Source organism: Hypanus sabinus, chromosome 16 (assembly GCF_030144855.1).
Source record: "Hypanus sabinus isolate sHypSab1 chromosome 16, sHypSab1.hap1, whole genome shotgun sequence".
NCBI classification, from domain to species: domain Eukaryota; kingdom Metazoa; phylum Chordata; class Chondrichthyes; order Myliobatiformes; family Dasyatidae; genus Hypanus; species Hypanus sabinus.
The window spans coordinates 88938656-88954752 of record NC_082721.1 but is presented as its reverse complement, the minus strand read 5'-3'; the positions used below and the strand labels follow the sequence as shown (position 1 = coordinate 88954752).

The 16097-nt window shown below is 44.7% G+C and overlaps 1 protein-coding gene across 3 annotated transcripts in view; it reads left to right on the top strand.

The window, feature by feature from the left end:
* The window catches only part of LOC132406557 (collagen alpha-1(XI) chain-like), a 404353-nt gene that overhangs the window by 188260 nt on the left and 199996 nt on the right, over nucleotides 1–16097 (top strand). For all 3 annotated transcript variants that reach the window (XM_059992380.1, XM_059992381.1, XM_059992379.1), the window contains 4 exons: nucleotides 1313–1366; nucleotides 1630–1683; nucleotides 2168–2212; nucleotides 2291–2344. In XM_059992380.1, the coding sequence (XP_059848363.1) occupies nucleotides 1313–1366; nucleotides 1630–1683; nucleotides 2168–2212; nucleotides 2291–2344 (207 nt within the window). The remainder of the gene's footprint in view (nucleotides 1–1312; nucleotides 1367–1629; nucleotides 1684–2167; nucleotides 2213–2290; nucleotides 2345–16097) is intronic.

Genomic DNA, 16097 nt, shown 5'->3' with positions numbered 1-16097 from the left:
GGCAGCATCTGCGGAAGGAGGGGAAAAGTTAACCTCTCATCAGAACAGGAATAGGAAAAAAACAAACACAATGTAACTTACAACAATCTGCTGGAAAATCTCAGCAGGCTGAGCAGCATCTGTAGAGGGAAAAGAAAAGAACTGAGGATTGGGTTGTTCCTAATTCAGGGTTTTGACACAAAACATTGGCAATTCCTGACCCCCCCAATCAATTTCTAAATTCCTCTAGCAGCTTGTTTTGTTACTGTAGGATTCAGCATTTGCACTCTGCGGTGTCTCCTATTATGTGAATGTTGCAGAAGGTTAAGGGTTGGAGGATACAGTCTGTGATCAAGTGCAGCCCAAAGTTGTCAAGGTAATCATATATTTAAATGTTGGTGGGTAGGGACAGGAGAGAAAAGAAACAAAGGAACAAACCAAAATGAAAGTGGTTGGGATGAAGTAACGCTGCTTATCTGAAAATGCTGAGTTTAGTATTGAGTACCAAGGAATTCAATGTGTGTAGACAGAAGATGACATGCTCCTTCTTGAGTTAACATCAAGCCTCTTTAGAACAGGAAACACCTTTCTCCCTGCTGACTCAAAACTGCAACCATCCCAGTTGAGTCCTGATCTATGGAACTGCCAACTCAAAAGTGCATTGATCCAGGTTCAATCCTGACCTATGGTGCTCTCTTTGCACATTCTCCCTGCTATGATGTAGATTTCTTCCTGGAGCTCTGGTTTCTTCCTACACCATATAGCTGTACAGTTTGTTTGATTAATGGGCCTCTACAAATTGTTTCTTGCATGTGGGTCAGTGTTAGACTCTGTTGGTGAGACTGTGGGGAGGACGCAATGCCATTATGTGCAAATGAAGCTTTTCCTTTATTTATTCAGTACTACAGCACTGTAACCCACCTTTCTGCCCCAGTGAGCCTATGCCATCCATCTGCCCAACTAGCCTATTAACCGATAAGTCTTTTGAATGTGGGAGGAAACCAGCACAGTCAAGGGGAAAATGTACGAATTTCCGTATTGACAATGGTGGAATTGAACCCAGGTCACTGGCGCTGTAATAGTGTTACTCTAACTGCTGACTTATCATGCTGCCCCAAATGTTCAGCACAGACTTGATGGGATGAAGGCACTATTTCTAATCTCTCTGACATTTTAAGGCTCTGTGTGTAGAGGTTGGATTAATTTTCCTCTGCAGTTCTCCAAATGGATGAGCTGAGGTAACTTCAAAAGAAACCTTACATTTTCACTTTGAAGTTGGAGGCATTTGCCAACTTGTTGTGTGGCTGATCAGCTGCTGCTGTTGCTTTGACAGGGTGACAGGGGGTTCGATGGTTTGCCTGGACTGCCTGGGAGAAAGGGCCATCGGGTGAGTGAAACAGCTATTGCACCAACACATGCTTGCATGTGCGCGTACACACACACACGCACACACACACACACATTTTGACTCACACATGCAGGCACAAACACTCTGACACACGTGCACAGGCACACGCTCAGTTTCACACACAGATAATTCTGACTGTCGAGGTGAGTTGGTTTCCTGGTGAGAGAGCTTCCTCTCAGTCAGCAGCCACAATGAATCTGACCACTGCTTTGCTTTCTATATGAAATCTTTTCCTTTTTCAGGGTGACTTCGGTCCAAAGGGCCCCCCTGGCCCTCATGGCAATGATGGACTCAGGGTAAGTCAGTCTGGAATTAACCCTTTAAGCACTGAGGTGAACCATGATCTCACCAAGCAGCAGAACAAGTTTGAAGGGGCATGGGTAGTTTTCTCCTGTTTTCACACCCACACACAAATTGGCCTGAATTTATGATATATTTCTACTTGGAGCATTTTCTCCATCCCTCTGTATAGGTCTGTGTGCTCCACTAATCAGATTCAGATGACCATGTTGAAGCCATTACCATCTCCTGTACATCTGTGTCGTCTGAACAAGAAGATGAAAAATAGACCACAGTGGTCCCAGATGTTGAATACTGTCATGTCCTATTTCCTGATCTGTTCTGCAACAGCAATTCCTCTCACAGAAATGATTCTTCAAGTCCTCTTTAGCATTAATTATCTAATAGAAACTCAACCATGCAGAGGAGTTAGCAAATTATTTGTTGTTTGTGTATGATGCGAAATATCACTGATTACTCTCTTTGTTCCTCATTTTGTAGGGAGCAGATGGAACAGTAGGGCCCAGAGGGTTGCCCGGTGAGCCGGTGAGTGGGACTCTTATTGTTGGTTCAGTGTGTGCTCATTCAAGGTCAAATTCTTATGCTGGTCTTGTTCCTTCCTAGGGTCCGCGTGGTCTACCTGGACCAAGAGGAGCCATTGGCACCCCTGGACAACAGGTACAATTATTCACTGGGCCCTGGACTGCGGTTGATGAAGCATTTGTAAACTCCATTAACACTGACTGGAAGTTCCTGCTCCTTCTTGAATATTGAAAGGCCTAGATAGAGGATCTTTCCGATCATGTGAGAGGATCTTTCCAATCATCAGGGAGTCTAGGACCAGAGGACACAACCTCAGGATACAAGGGTATCCTATGAACAGAGATGAGAAGGAATTGCATTAGTCAGAGGGAAGTGAATCCGTGGAATTCACTGTCACATATGACTGCAGAGACCAAGTCACTGGGTATATTTTAAGTGGAGGTTATTTGGTTCTTGATTAGTAAGAGTGACAAAGATTATGGGGAGAAGACAGGAGAATGGGGTTGAGAGTGATAACAAATCAGCCACAATGGAATAATGGAGCAGATGCCTTGAGCCAAATATTCTAATCCTGTTACTTCGAATGATGATTTAATGGAACTTCTCCCTTCAGTCCATTAAGCAGAAGGAAAAAGGGGTGAAGTGTCGATAATAAATATTCCATTCGTAAGGAACGTGGCTGGTAGAGTTGTGTCTATTTCCAAGTCCTGCTAAGAAAGGGTTGCAGTGAAAAGCAGAGAGAACCTCTATCTCTGGAAGTGACCAGTGGTGTGTCCTTCTGGTGGACCAGTAAGTTGAGGTACTGGAAGTTCAAATCTTGATGTATGCAGAACAGCTGGAGAATATTCCCTCACACTCCTGACATGCTGCTTGTAGATGGGGGAATCAGAACATGAGTCAGTTGCCTCTCGACGTCCACTCATAGTTACACAATATCCATTTCCATTGACACATGCATAGCTGGAGAATGTTGAGCGATGGGCTGATAAACGGCAGGTAAGATTACAGCTGTAAAATGCAGGACGGTGACCAGTCAAAGTAACCTTTATAATCTATGGCACTACTAATGCTCAGTTCAGTTCACCTCACCTGAGGGAAGAGTTCTTGGGAGTGACGGCTCAATCATTGGTTACTGTAGAGGCCAATTCTGGATCTGCAGACAGTATGGGCATGGTAGCAGCTGGGATGTAGGCACTTGAGGAGTAGGATCCTTCCTGGGTCTCCTCTTCTCTTCAGCAGTTGCTCTTATGGATTCCTCAGAATTCTTGGGTGCTCCGTCTCAGTCACAATCCAGCTGCTGCCATTTGTTGACCTCAATATTTTATAACCATGTAACAATTACAGCACCGAAACAGGCCATCTCGGCCCTTCTAGTCCGTGCCGAACGCCTACTCTCACCTAGTCCTATCTGCACTCAGCCCATCACCTTCCATTCCTTTCCTGTCCGTATACCTATCCAATTTTGCTTTAAATGACAAAATCAAACCTGCCTCTGCCACTTCCACTTCCACTGGAAGCTCGTTCCATACAGCTACCACTCTCTGAGTAAAGAAGTTCCCCCTCATGTTACCCCTAAACTTTTGCTCCTTAACTCTCAACTCGTGTCCTCTTGTTTGAATCTCCCCTACTCTCAATGGAAAAAGCCTATCCACGTCAACTCTATGTATACCCCTCATAATTTTAAATACCTCTATCAAGTCCCCCCTCAACCTTCTACGCTCCAAAGAATAAAGATTTAACTTGTTCAACCTGTAACTTAGGTGCTGAAACCCAGGTAACATTCTAGTAAATCTTCTCTGTACTCTCTCTATTTTGTTGATATCTTTCCTATAATTCGGTGACCAGAACTGTACACAGTGTTCCAAATTTGGCCTTACCAATGCCTTGAAATCTCCTGGTTTCCTTGGTTGCATAAGTCTAGGGAAGATTCTCTCCAGACCCACCAAACTCATGAGATTGAGACGGCTCTCCCGCCCAAACCCCGGTTTGTGTGGATGCTGTGTAATTTGCTAACCTGTTACAAATTAGTTACACAAAATGACAGACAGTACACTACATACGATTAAAGGAATTATATTTATGAATATTATCTTAACTTAAGGGTTAGTAAAGAAAAACCAAAAAGAAAAGGGCCCATTTTATGTAAACAAACAAATGTCCACAAGTTGGAGCTCCACATTTCACCGTATTCACCAATCCTCAATTGATCTCATATCTGGCTTCATTGAATCTGGGTCAAATCCTGCAATCTGTTCTCTTCACCGCCTATTCCCTTCATCTTCCGCTAAACAAAAGCCCCAAGCCTAACCTTACTGTCCCTCACCAGAAAAGCCTCCCCTCAGTTCTACCATCCCAATTGGAAGGCACACATTCCTCATCATCCCTTATCTTTAACAATAATCCAAACAAGCTGAAAGCAGAACTGCTAAGTGAAATGCATACAGCATAACTGTAAAAATAGGACATTACACTCTCCCCTCACCAATATAGTAATCTCCTCATAATTTTGAAGTAATTTGTCATCCCATATTATAACACCTTTTTCAAAGGAATTTCGTGATTTCCGAACCTCCAACCCATTTGTAAATGGAAGTGACATTTCTCACTTGGGGATAGATGTAGCACTTTGTTCCCCTAGTGCTACACAGGCCAGCATATCTGGGGATCTTCAGACTCTTTAAGATCTTCTTATCTGATTATCTACTTCTTCAGTTTCAGACACTCCTTGGAATCCTGCTCGTCTATATGGCGAGGCCTCCGCCGATATATCACTTGCGCCCTCCTGCAACTTGGATTCCTCTGCCACTAGGCTGAGCTCAGCTTCATTCCCAGTTACTTTAGAGCCCAGTCCCCCTCATGGTCTAGCTGCAAGCCTGCCCGAGCACTGCTAATTCCCCCATTTCACCTGCCTCAGCATGAGAAAGGTTGGGAATCTCTTCCTCAATTATTGAGGAGTTGGCGAAAGGCAGCATTTATCACACCCCCATTTCCTCATCCTCTGAGTCCGTATCCCATTTAGGGACGAGCGCCAGTTTAATCCTTCCTGCTGCTGGTCCCTCAGTCCTCCCATGTTGCTACAGAGTTCTCTTACTAGGTGCAGAATAGGAAAAGAATAAAGACCTAACTTGTTCAACCTTTCTCTGTAACTTAGGTGCTGAAACCCAGGTTGCATTCTAGTAAATCTCCTCTGTGCTCTCTCTAATTTGTTGACATCTTTCTTATAATTTGGTGACCAGAAGTATACACAATACTCCAAATTTGGCCTCACCAATGCCTTGTACAATTTTAACATTACATCCCAACTCCAATGCTCAGTGCTCTGATTTATAAAGGCCAGCAAACCAAAAGCTTTCTTCACCACCCTATCCACAGGAGATTCCACCTTCAGGGAACTATGCACCATTATTCCTAGATCACTCTGTTCTACTGCATTCTTCAATGCCCTACCATTTATCATGTATGTCCTATTTGGATTATTCCTACCAAAATGTAACACCTCACACTTATCAGCATTAAACTCTATCTGCCATCTTTCAGCCCACTCTTCTAACTGGCCTAAATCTGTCTGCAAGCTTTAAAAACCTACTTCATTATCCATAACACCACCTATCTTAGTATCATCTGCATACTTACTAATCCAATTTACCACCCCATCATCCAGATCATTAATGTATATGACAAACATTTTTTTTAGATACAAACTTATACAATGCACCCAGTGAAAACAAGTTTAACCCAGTATGGATTCATTTTATGCATAATGATTGATTTGGCCTAGCTTTCTATTAAAAAGTGACTTTCCATCCAAAATCCAGGATTAGTGCTTTTATTTAAAGGCACAGTTAATAGCACATCACTTTTGCCATCAGCTGCACTAAATAACAACAGTGACTGAAACCCATTCTTCCACAAACATGGATATACAAAATATCAGAATCCAAACAGCACCAATCTCCAGGAATCTAAAATAAGGAGCAAGACACTCTTTTTAAAAATTCCAGATACTTTTGCCACTTATGCAAAGCAAAATGTATTTATAATTTATTAAAAATATTTATGTTCCAATTATCAGATGAAGGTCTCCCCACCTTCTCTTATGTAGCAGAGTCCTGTGAGAGCTGCTGCTTAAGGTGGTCTTTATACCTCCTACCTGGGGCACCATGTCCTCTCTTGCACTAAGAGAGATCACCACAGAGTACTGCTTTCGGTAACCTGGAGTTGTCCATGTGAAATGTGGCCTGACCAGCAGAGCTGCTTGTGCAACAAAGTGGCTTCAAAGCCTGGAAACCTAGAAACATAGAAAACCTACAGCACAATACAGGCCCTTTGGCCCACAAAGCTGTGCCAAACATGTCCTTACCTTAGAAATTACTAGGCTTACCCATTGCCCTCTATTTTTCTAAGCTCCATGTATCTATCCAAAAGTCTCTTAAAGGACCCAATCATATCTGCATCCAGCACCGTTGCCGGCAGCCGATTCCGTGCACTCACCACTCTCCGAGTAAAAAATTTATCCTTGACATCTCCTCTGTACCTGCTCCCCAGCACCTTAAACCTATGTCCTCTTGTGGCAACCTTTTCAGCCCTGGGAAAAAGCCTTTAACTATCCACACAATCAATGCCTTTCATCATCTTATTCACCTTGATTGGGTCATCTCTCATTCTCCATCGCTCCAAGGAGAAAAGGCTGAGTTCACTCAACCTGTTTTCATAAAGCATCCTCCCCAATCCAGGCAACATCCTTATAAATCTCCGCTGCACCCTTTCTATGGTTTCTACATCCTTCCTGTAGTGGGACGACCAGAACTGAGAACAGTATTCAATGTGGGATCTGACCAGCAGCCTATATAGCTGCAACATTACCTCTCGGCTCCTAAATTCAGTTTCGCGATTGATGAAAGCCAATACACCGTATGCCTTCTTAAGCACAGAGCAAACCTGCACAGCAGCTTTGAGTGTCCTATGGACTCAGACCCCAAGATCCCTCTGATCCTCCACACTGCCAAGAGTGTTACCATTAATTCTATATTCTGCCATCATATTTGACCTACCAAAATGAACCACTTCACACTTATCTGGGTTGAATTCCACCTGCCACTCCTCAGCCCAATTTTGCATCCTGTCAATGTCCTGCTGTAACCTCTGACAGCCCTCCACACTATCCACAACACCCCCATACCTTTGTGTCAACAGCAAACTTACTAACCCATCTCTCCGCTTCCTCATCCAGGTCATTTATAAAATTCCTGAAGCGTAAGGGTCCCAGAACAGATCATTGAGGCACCCCACTGGTGATCGACCTCCATGCAGAATATGACCCGTCTACAAATCTTTGCCTTCTATAGGCAAGCCAGTTCTGGATTCACAAAGCAATGTACCCTTGGATCCCATGCCTCCTTACTTTCTCAATAAGCCTTACATAGGGTACCTTATCAAATGCCTTGCTGAAATCCATATACACTATATCTACAGCTCTACCTTCATCAGTGTGTTTAGTCACATCCTCAAAAAATTCAATCAAGCTAGTAAGGCACGACCTGTCCTTGACAAAGCCATGCTGACTATTCCTAATCATATTATGCCTCTCTAAATGTTCATCAATCATACCACTCAGGATCTTCTCCGTCAACTTACCAACCACTGAAGTAAGACTCACTGGTTTATAATTTTCTGGGCTATCTCTAGTCCCTTTCTTGAATAAGAGAACAACATCTGCAACCCTCCAACTCTCTGGAACCTCTCCCGTCCCCACTGATGCTGTAAAGATCATCGCCAGATGCTCAGCAATCTCCTCCTTCGCCTCCCACAGTAGCCTGGGGTACATCTCATCTGGTCCCGGCGACTTATCCAACTAGATGCTTTCCAAAAGCTCCAGTCCTAATTTCCTTCTTAAACTCCTTCCTGTTAGCCTTATAATCTTCTAGATGTCTAACATTACCTAGCTTTCTGGACCTTTTGTAAGCTTTTCGTTTCTCCTTGACTGGATTTATTACTGCCTTTGTACACCACAGTTCCTGTACCCTACCATAACTTTCCCGTCTCATTGGAACGAACCTATGCAGAATTCCACACAAATATCCTGTAAATGAACTCCAAATGGTATCCTGTAAATATTTGCTGCATTTCTTCCGTACCTTTCCCTGAGAACATCTGTTCCCAATTTAAGCTTCATGTTCCTGCCTGATCGCCTCATAATTCCCCTTACTCTAATTAAATGCATTTCTTACTTGTCTGTTCCTATTTCTCTCCAATGCTATTGTAAAGGAGATAGAATTATTATCACTATCTCCAAAATGCTCTCCCACTGAGAGATCTTACACCTGATCAGGTTCATTTCCCAACACCAAATCAAGTACAGCCTCTCCTCTTATAGGCTTATCTACATATTGTGTCAGGAAATCTTCCTGAAAACTCCTAACAAACTCCACCCCATCTAAACCCCTCGCTCTAGGGAGATGCCAATCGATATTTGGGAAATTAAAATTTCCCACCACAACAACTCTGTTATTATTACACCTTTCCAGGATCTGTTTCCCTATCTGCTCCTCAATATCCCTGTTCGTATTGGGCGGCCAATAAAAAACACCCAGTGGAGTTATTGACCCCTTGTTGTTCCTACAGAGAGCCCACAGAGAATCCGTACACAATCCCTCCATGATGTCCACCTTTTCTGCAGCCATGACACTATCTCTGATCAACAGTACCACGCCCCCACCTCTTTTGCCTCCCTCCCTGTCCTTTCTGAAACATCTAAAACCCGGCACTTGAAGTAACCATTCCTGACCCTAAGCCATCCAAGTCTCTTTCATGGCTACCACATCATATCTCCAAGTACTAATCCACGCTCTAAGCTCATCCACTTTGTTCACAACACTCCTTGCATTAAAATAGACACATCTGAGGCTTTGGTCGAAGTTTGTCCCTTCTCTATCACCTGCCTATCCTCCCTCACACACTGTCTACAAGCTTTCTCTATTTGTGAGCCAACCGCTTCTTCCCCAGTCTGTTCAGTTTGGTTTCCACCCCCCAACAACTCTAGTTTAAACTCTCCCCTATAGCCTTAGCAAACCTCCCCGCCAAGATATTGGTCCCTCTGGGATTCCAGTGTAACCTGTTCTTTTTGTACAGGTCACACTGCCCCAAAAGAGGTCCCAATGATCCAGAATTCTGAATCCCTGTCCCCTGCTCCAATCCCTCAGCCACGCACTTATCATCCACCTCATTCTATTCATATACTCACTGTCAAGTGACACAGACAGTAATCCCAAGATTACTACCTTTGGGATCCTGCTTCTCAACTTCCTTCCTAACTCCCTGTAGTCCACTTTCCGGACCTTTTCCCCTTTCCTACCTATGTCATTGATACCAAATGTACCACGACCTCTTGCTGTTCTCCCTCCCTCCGCAGGATTTCTTGGACGCGATCTGATACTCTTCAGACCCTGGCACCTGGGAGGCAAACTACCATCCGAGTTTCTTTTCTGAGTCCACAGAATCTTCTGTCTGACCCCTTAACTATAGAGTCCTCTATCATTACTGCCTTTCCCTTCCTTTCCCTACCCTTCTGAGCCACAGGGCTGGACTCTATGCCAGAGGCATGGCCACTGCTGCTTCCCCCAGGTAGGCTCACAAAGTACACTGCAGATGCTGTAGTCAAATCAAGACGTACAAAAAAGCTGGATGAACTCAGCAGGTCAGGCAGCATCCGTTGAAAGAAGCAGACAATGTTTCGGGTCGAAACATTGACTACTTCTTTCAACAGATGCTGCCCGACCTGCTGAGTTCAACCAGCTTTTTTGTACCCCAGGTAGGCTGTCTCCCACAACAGTACTCAAACAGGAATACTTATTGTTCAGGGGGAAGCTGAGCCTTCTCCAGAACCTCGTTGATGGAGATACGATCCTGCCAACTGATAGTCATGATGGAGTGGAGGCAAAGTTGACGGAAGCACTCGGATTTGCTTCTGGTGTAAGACCTAGGCCTCAGAGCCGAATAATAATGCTGTGATGACGGTGGCTCTGTATCCCTGGATTTTGGTAGACAGCCGCAGCTGGTGGTTCTTCCAAACATGTTTTTGGAGGCTCCCAAAAGCTCTTCCTCTACTTCATCATGGGTACTAGCTGGCCGGATTGTGTCTCAAACATTGAGGTCCTGGTAAAGGCTCACACTGGTGAGTTGATCGTCAATGGTCCTCACAACCGTAACAGCGTTGGAGATGACACTGCCCAGTTAGGTGAACTGCTCAACCGTGATAAGAGCGTGGTCATCTATGGGGATCCGAGGTGGGTTTTAAATACACGATTGGGCTTCTGATGGAGGATCATTGTTTTCTTCAGACTGACTGCCAACCTGAAAACCCTTGCAGTCTTGGCAAACTGACTGCAGCCTGTAGCGCGTCCTCTGCGTGCATAAGGAGAGCACAGTCATCCGCATATACTGTATTAGCTTGAGAATGGGCTCCAGCATGGTTTTTATTTGGGCAAGAAGGCGGCGGAGGTTGAAAATATTTCTGTCAGTGTGGAACCAAATGTAGGTGCTGTCCAAGGTGGTCTCTTTCGCATCCTGTAGCATCATGTGGAAAAGATGTCAGTGCCAAAGCACGTCCTTGCTTCGTGCCAGTACCTATGGGGAATGGGTCAGACAGGTCACCATTGTGTTTAACCTGACTGCTTTGGCCTTTGTGGGGCTACGGTAGGATGATGAAGAATTTCGGAGGACAGTCAAGCTTCAACAGAATCTTCCAGAGACCATCACAGCTGGCTGTGTCAAAGCCTATGAATGCCACGTACAGTCCCATGATCTGTTCACAACCCTTCTCCTGTATCTGGCATAGGATGAAGATCATATCAGATGTGCCTCTCAATCTGCACTGACTCTCTGTGATGATGCCTTCGGCAATGATAGAGATGATTCTATCCAAGAGAATTCTGGCGAGGATCCTCCCAGCAGTGGACAGCAGGGTAACACCTCTGTAGTTTGAACAATCTGATTTCTCCCCTTTGCTCTTGTACAGGAAGACAACTACAGCATCACATGGGTCATTTGGGACTGAACTTTTCTCTGTGAACAGGGTTGTGAGTCCACTGCAGAGAATGTCTCCACCCATTTTGTTCACTCCTGCTGGGGTCCTGGGCTTTATGGCATTTCAGCTTGCAAATTTTGAATTTGACCGCGTCTGGAATTGGCTGGCCATCTAACTTAATCCTAACCTCATGCTGGGGGATCACTTCAATGGATGCCTCTTGTACTTGATGATCATCCCCGAAAAGGCTCTTGTAGTGTTCTGTCCGTTGTCTCGTGATGGCTTCCTTGTCTGTCAGCAGGCTGGAGCTGGCACATGAGCATAGAGGGGCTTGAAGCCGAGTATTGGACCATACGTTCCATGCAGTGATTCGTAGAAGGCTCGAGCGTTGCTGATGTCTGCATAGGGCTGTGTTCATTCTGCTAGGGCAGTCCACCGATCATTTTGCATCTGTCTTAGTTTGGCTTGCAGGGTGTTGCATGCAGCTCTGGTATTCTGCCTTGGCTGCTTGGCCACCAGGTCTAGACAGCACCTCTTGATGGGAGGAGTGTTTCTTCTGGAGCAGGTTCCAGATTTCAAAGCTATTTTCATCAAACCAGTCCTTGTTTCTCCTTGAGGAGTTCCCAGCTGGCTTGAGGGGCAGTTTTCAAGTGCTCCCATTTCTTTGCTGTGTCAGAATTTGTGCTTGGGGTGCCTTTGCTGTCCAGTTTCTCCCTTGGCTTGATCTGGAATACATCTCGAGGTTGAAGAGCTTATCCACCTGGAGTCTCTTTGACCATGGTCCCCTTTTCCCTATTGCTAGCTTGATAGCAAGTCTGACTTTCACTTTGTCCAGTCAATGATCCATAAAACCGTCTGTGCTCGGCATGCCCCTGGCACATCCGACACATCCTTTTGGCTCACCAGGATGTAGTCCGAGAAGTGCCAGTGTTTGGATTGGAGGTGTCGCCAGGTTGTGCTGAACCTGGCTTTCTGTTGAAGCAGCTTATTTGTTTTAACCAGGCTTAATTCTGTACAGAGCTCCAGGAGCATCCTCCCATTGTCGTTGCAGTTTCCGACATCATGATGACCTAAGACTCCTGGCCAAACCTTGACATCTCTACCCATCCTAGCTTTGAAGTTGCCCAGAGTGATGATCTTGTTGTCTTATACGTTTCAAACAGGAGAGATGTCAGCTCCCCAGAGAACACACCTTTGACAGCAGGGTCTGCTTGCAGTGTTGGGTGTGGGGTGGGGTAGATGTTTCCAAGGGTGATATATTGATTGTCTTGCAGCGGGAGTTGCAGGGATATGTCAATCTGAGTGTCTGATCGGTGGGCTTTGAAGCTTATTAATGATGGTGTATTTGTCTATGAAGCCTTCTTCTGAGAAACTGTTCTCATTGCTGATACTGCCTGACCAGAAGAGAGTGTAGCCTGCACCATGCTCTATCAAAGATTCTAGATCGGCAAAACATACTTGGCTTTTAGCAGCAATTCAATATCCAGCTAAATTAGTTCTTGTGCTACAAGCGCTGAGCGTCTTTGGGGGTCAGTCATCTTCTGTGAAGTCTTGCATTGATCGTACATTCTGGCACATGATCTTGAGATATGTTTTGATTTATTTTCCTTTCTCTTACCACTTGAGTGAGATGCCTGTTGGCCGTGGTGAACCAACCAGGTGGTGGTGAGACAAGCTTTTCTTTTGAACCGCCTTTTCTAGGTCCATCTCCATCTGGAAGGAGCAGCGCTATCCCTGAAGAGGGCAGCTTGGTCACTCAGGGCTGCCAAATGCAGTTGTTGCTTCAGATCAACAGACAGACAACCCATGGGTCTGAGCTGCCTACATACAGAGTTGAGAATGCAACTTCCGGTTTCATCCAACACCTGTTGTTTCACCCTTCTCCATCGCAGTAAGACTTTTCCTCCTGCCAGTGCTGCATAGGTTAATAGCAAGGATCGGTGAACGTGGACCAATTCCACGCTAGGCTGAAGGATGTTCCACAATGGCACAGCGAGCTGCACTGACTGTGGTGACCACAGGTTGGAGATTGAGGAGAAGGAAAACTCAGATGATCAACCCCACCACTGATAGCCTGGAATATCACGATCATGGAATCTACAACCAAAACTGCACAGAAGGAGGTCATTCAGTCCATTATATTTCCACACTCTGCTCGGGGAACTCTTCCATTTCACTCATCAATCTGTCTTCGACAGTCACCTTGCTTCATGGGGAAGGTCTACCAAGCACCTGAAACGTTCCTGGAGCATTCCATGTGTGTTACTGTATATTGGTGGTAATTGTTAGATTCTCTGGAGATTTTGGTTTTCTGACCTGGGATTTAGTTAGTGGTTGGATATAGAGTTCACAGGCTTCCTCTCGAATCAAGTCTCCTTGTAGCCTCCAATTCAGCATTGTGATTAAACAATTTTCTTTTGAGACTATATCCCTTCCCACTGCACGGTGATTCACCAATAATTCTCTGTCAAGTGGAGCTCTTCATTCAGGATTCCCCGGAATCCTTTACTGTGCTGTACCTGATCAGTGCCATAGTGTTTGGAAAAAGACTGGTCGGCCAACTATGTCCACATATCTACAACATGACCAACATCATAGAGTTACTGTATGGAAATGGACTCATCAGCCAACTGGGTCACAATGTGACCAACATCATTGAGTTACTGTATGGAAATGGACTCATCAGCCAACTGTATCTACAACATGACCAAAATCATAGAGTTATTGTTTGGAAGTGGACTCATCAGCCAACTGTATCTACAACGTGACCAACGTCATAGAGTTACTGTATGGAAATGGACTCATCAGCCAACTGTATCTACAACATGACCAACATCATAGAGATATTGTATGGAAATGGTCCTTTAGGCCAACTAGGGCCACATCAACCATCAAGCAACCATTTACACTAATGCCATTTTATGCTCCTCCCCCCTACAGATTCTATCACTCATCTACGTATTCCTGACCGATTAATCAGTGAAGCCATGCATCTTTGGGATAAGTAGGGGAGGAAACCATTTGGTGCCAGTCATCCGTGTTTGTGCCTTAATCTGAACGGAGGAGTGAACTGGCTTCCTTTCTTCCACAGATTATTAGGAATAATTTAGCTGTGAATTCCAGCCAAGGCTCCAGCCTTCCCTCTCCCATCCTAGCATGCACATGGACACATGTGGCTCTGGTAACGTTCTCTGCTGCTCTAGGGGAATCCACTTGCTGGGCTGACTTTTCGCTGCTTCAGAGTGGAGGTTTGGAACCTAGCCACGTCTCCTTTATTTGGTGCAGCTGCAAAGCAGCCTTTGTAGTTCACATATCAGTAATGCAGGCTTGATTGTAATGTATTCACAAGCCCAATAAGGTACACTTTCTTCCCTGTTCCTGATTTAAAGAATTCTTGCTTCTCAATGCTAAGAACAGCGGATCACCAAGCACTGTCATGTGGCTCACACTCAGGCTGCACAATCACGACGTAGGCCACAGCTGGAGTACTGTGCACAGCTCCTGTCACCACGCTTGGACAGATTTGATTAAATTAGAGAGGGTGCAGAAAAATTTCACAGGAATGTTGCTTGGATTTGTGGGATTAAGTTATAAAGAGATATTGGGCAGGCTGGGACCATTTTCGCTGTAGCAAAGACTGAGAGGTGACCTCATAGAATTATGAGAGGCGTGTATAGGGTAGAAGTAACAGTGTATTTTCAAGAGTAGGGGAGTCCAAAACTAGAGAGCATAATTTAAAGTGAGAGAGGGAAGATTTAAAGGGGGTCTGGAGGGGCAAGTTTTCACACAGAGGATGAGTATGTAGAATGAGGTGCTAGAAGTGGGTACAATTACATTGTTTATAAGCTATTTGGAGAGGAATATGGATAGAAAAGCTTCAGAGGGATATGGGCCAAAATACCAGTAAATAGGACTAGTGAAGATGGACGTTCTTGATCGGTCTGAATGAGCTGGGCTGAAGGACCTGTTCTCATAACATATAATTCTACATGAGTATTGCAGGGCAAATCACTCCCAATGCATAGACAAACTCATGGAGAGATACAGCACCTTCAGCCCATCTAGTACATTCTAACCATCTATTACATTCCTATGGGTCAATTCTTAGGAAGATATTCCTCTGTCAGTCCCATTGTTAATCTCCACACAGTCCCATCATATTCCCTCAGATCCTATCACAAGCAAAACTAGCTGCTGCACTGTGCCTCTGTTGCTGAAGAAAGGTCACTTTAGCATCCAGCAGTCACACGAAGACCAAAACCCTGAAAAAGTCGCCATTGTCTCAACAGGTCAGACGACAACAACCACAGGGAGAGAAATGAGTCACGGTTTCAAGATGTTGAGAAAACGATAGGGGGGAAATGGAGAGATAGAGAGAGGTGAATTGAGAATGAAAAGCGAAGATCAGTGGAAGGGTAGGAGATAGGAAAGCTGAACTTACTGAAGGAAGGATAGAATAATGTAAAATAAGATGTAAATGGAAGAAATGGGTAAAAAAATATAAAAGGTTATCTGAGGAGGTATAAATGACTAAAGGAGTTGTTGTGTGTCTAGTGGGAAGATGAAGGTTGATTCCCTAAGACTGCATCAAGCTACATTGCAATTATTTACTGCTTGTGTTGTCATGCTGAACATTGTGGGCTTGCAATGTTAGTGTCAGAACGTGTGGCGACACTTGTGGGTTGTCTCCAACACAATCTCGGGTGTGTTGGTTACTAACACAAATTATTGCTTTCACTAACACAAGAATCTCTGCAGATGCTGGAAATCCAAAACAACACACACAAAATGCTGGAGGAGCTCAGCATCTCAGGCAGCATTGATGAAATAGAATAGACAGTCGACATTCAGGACTGGAAAGGAAGG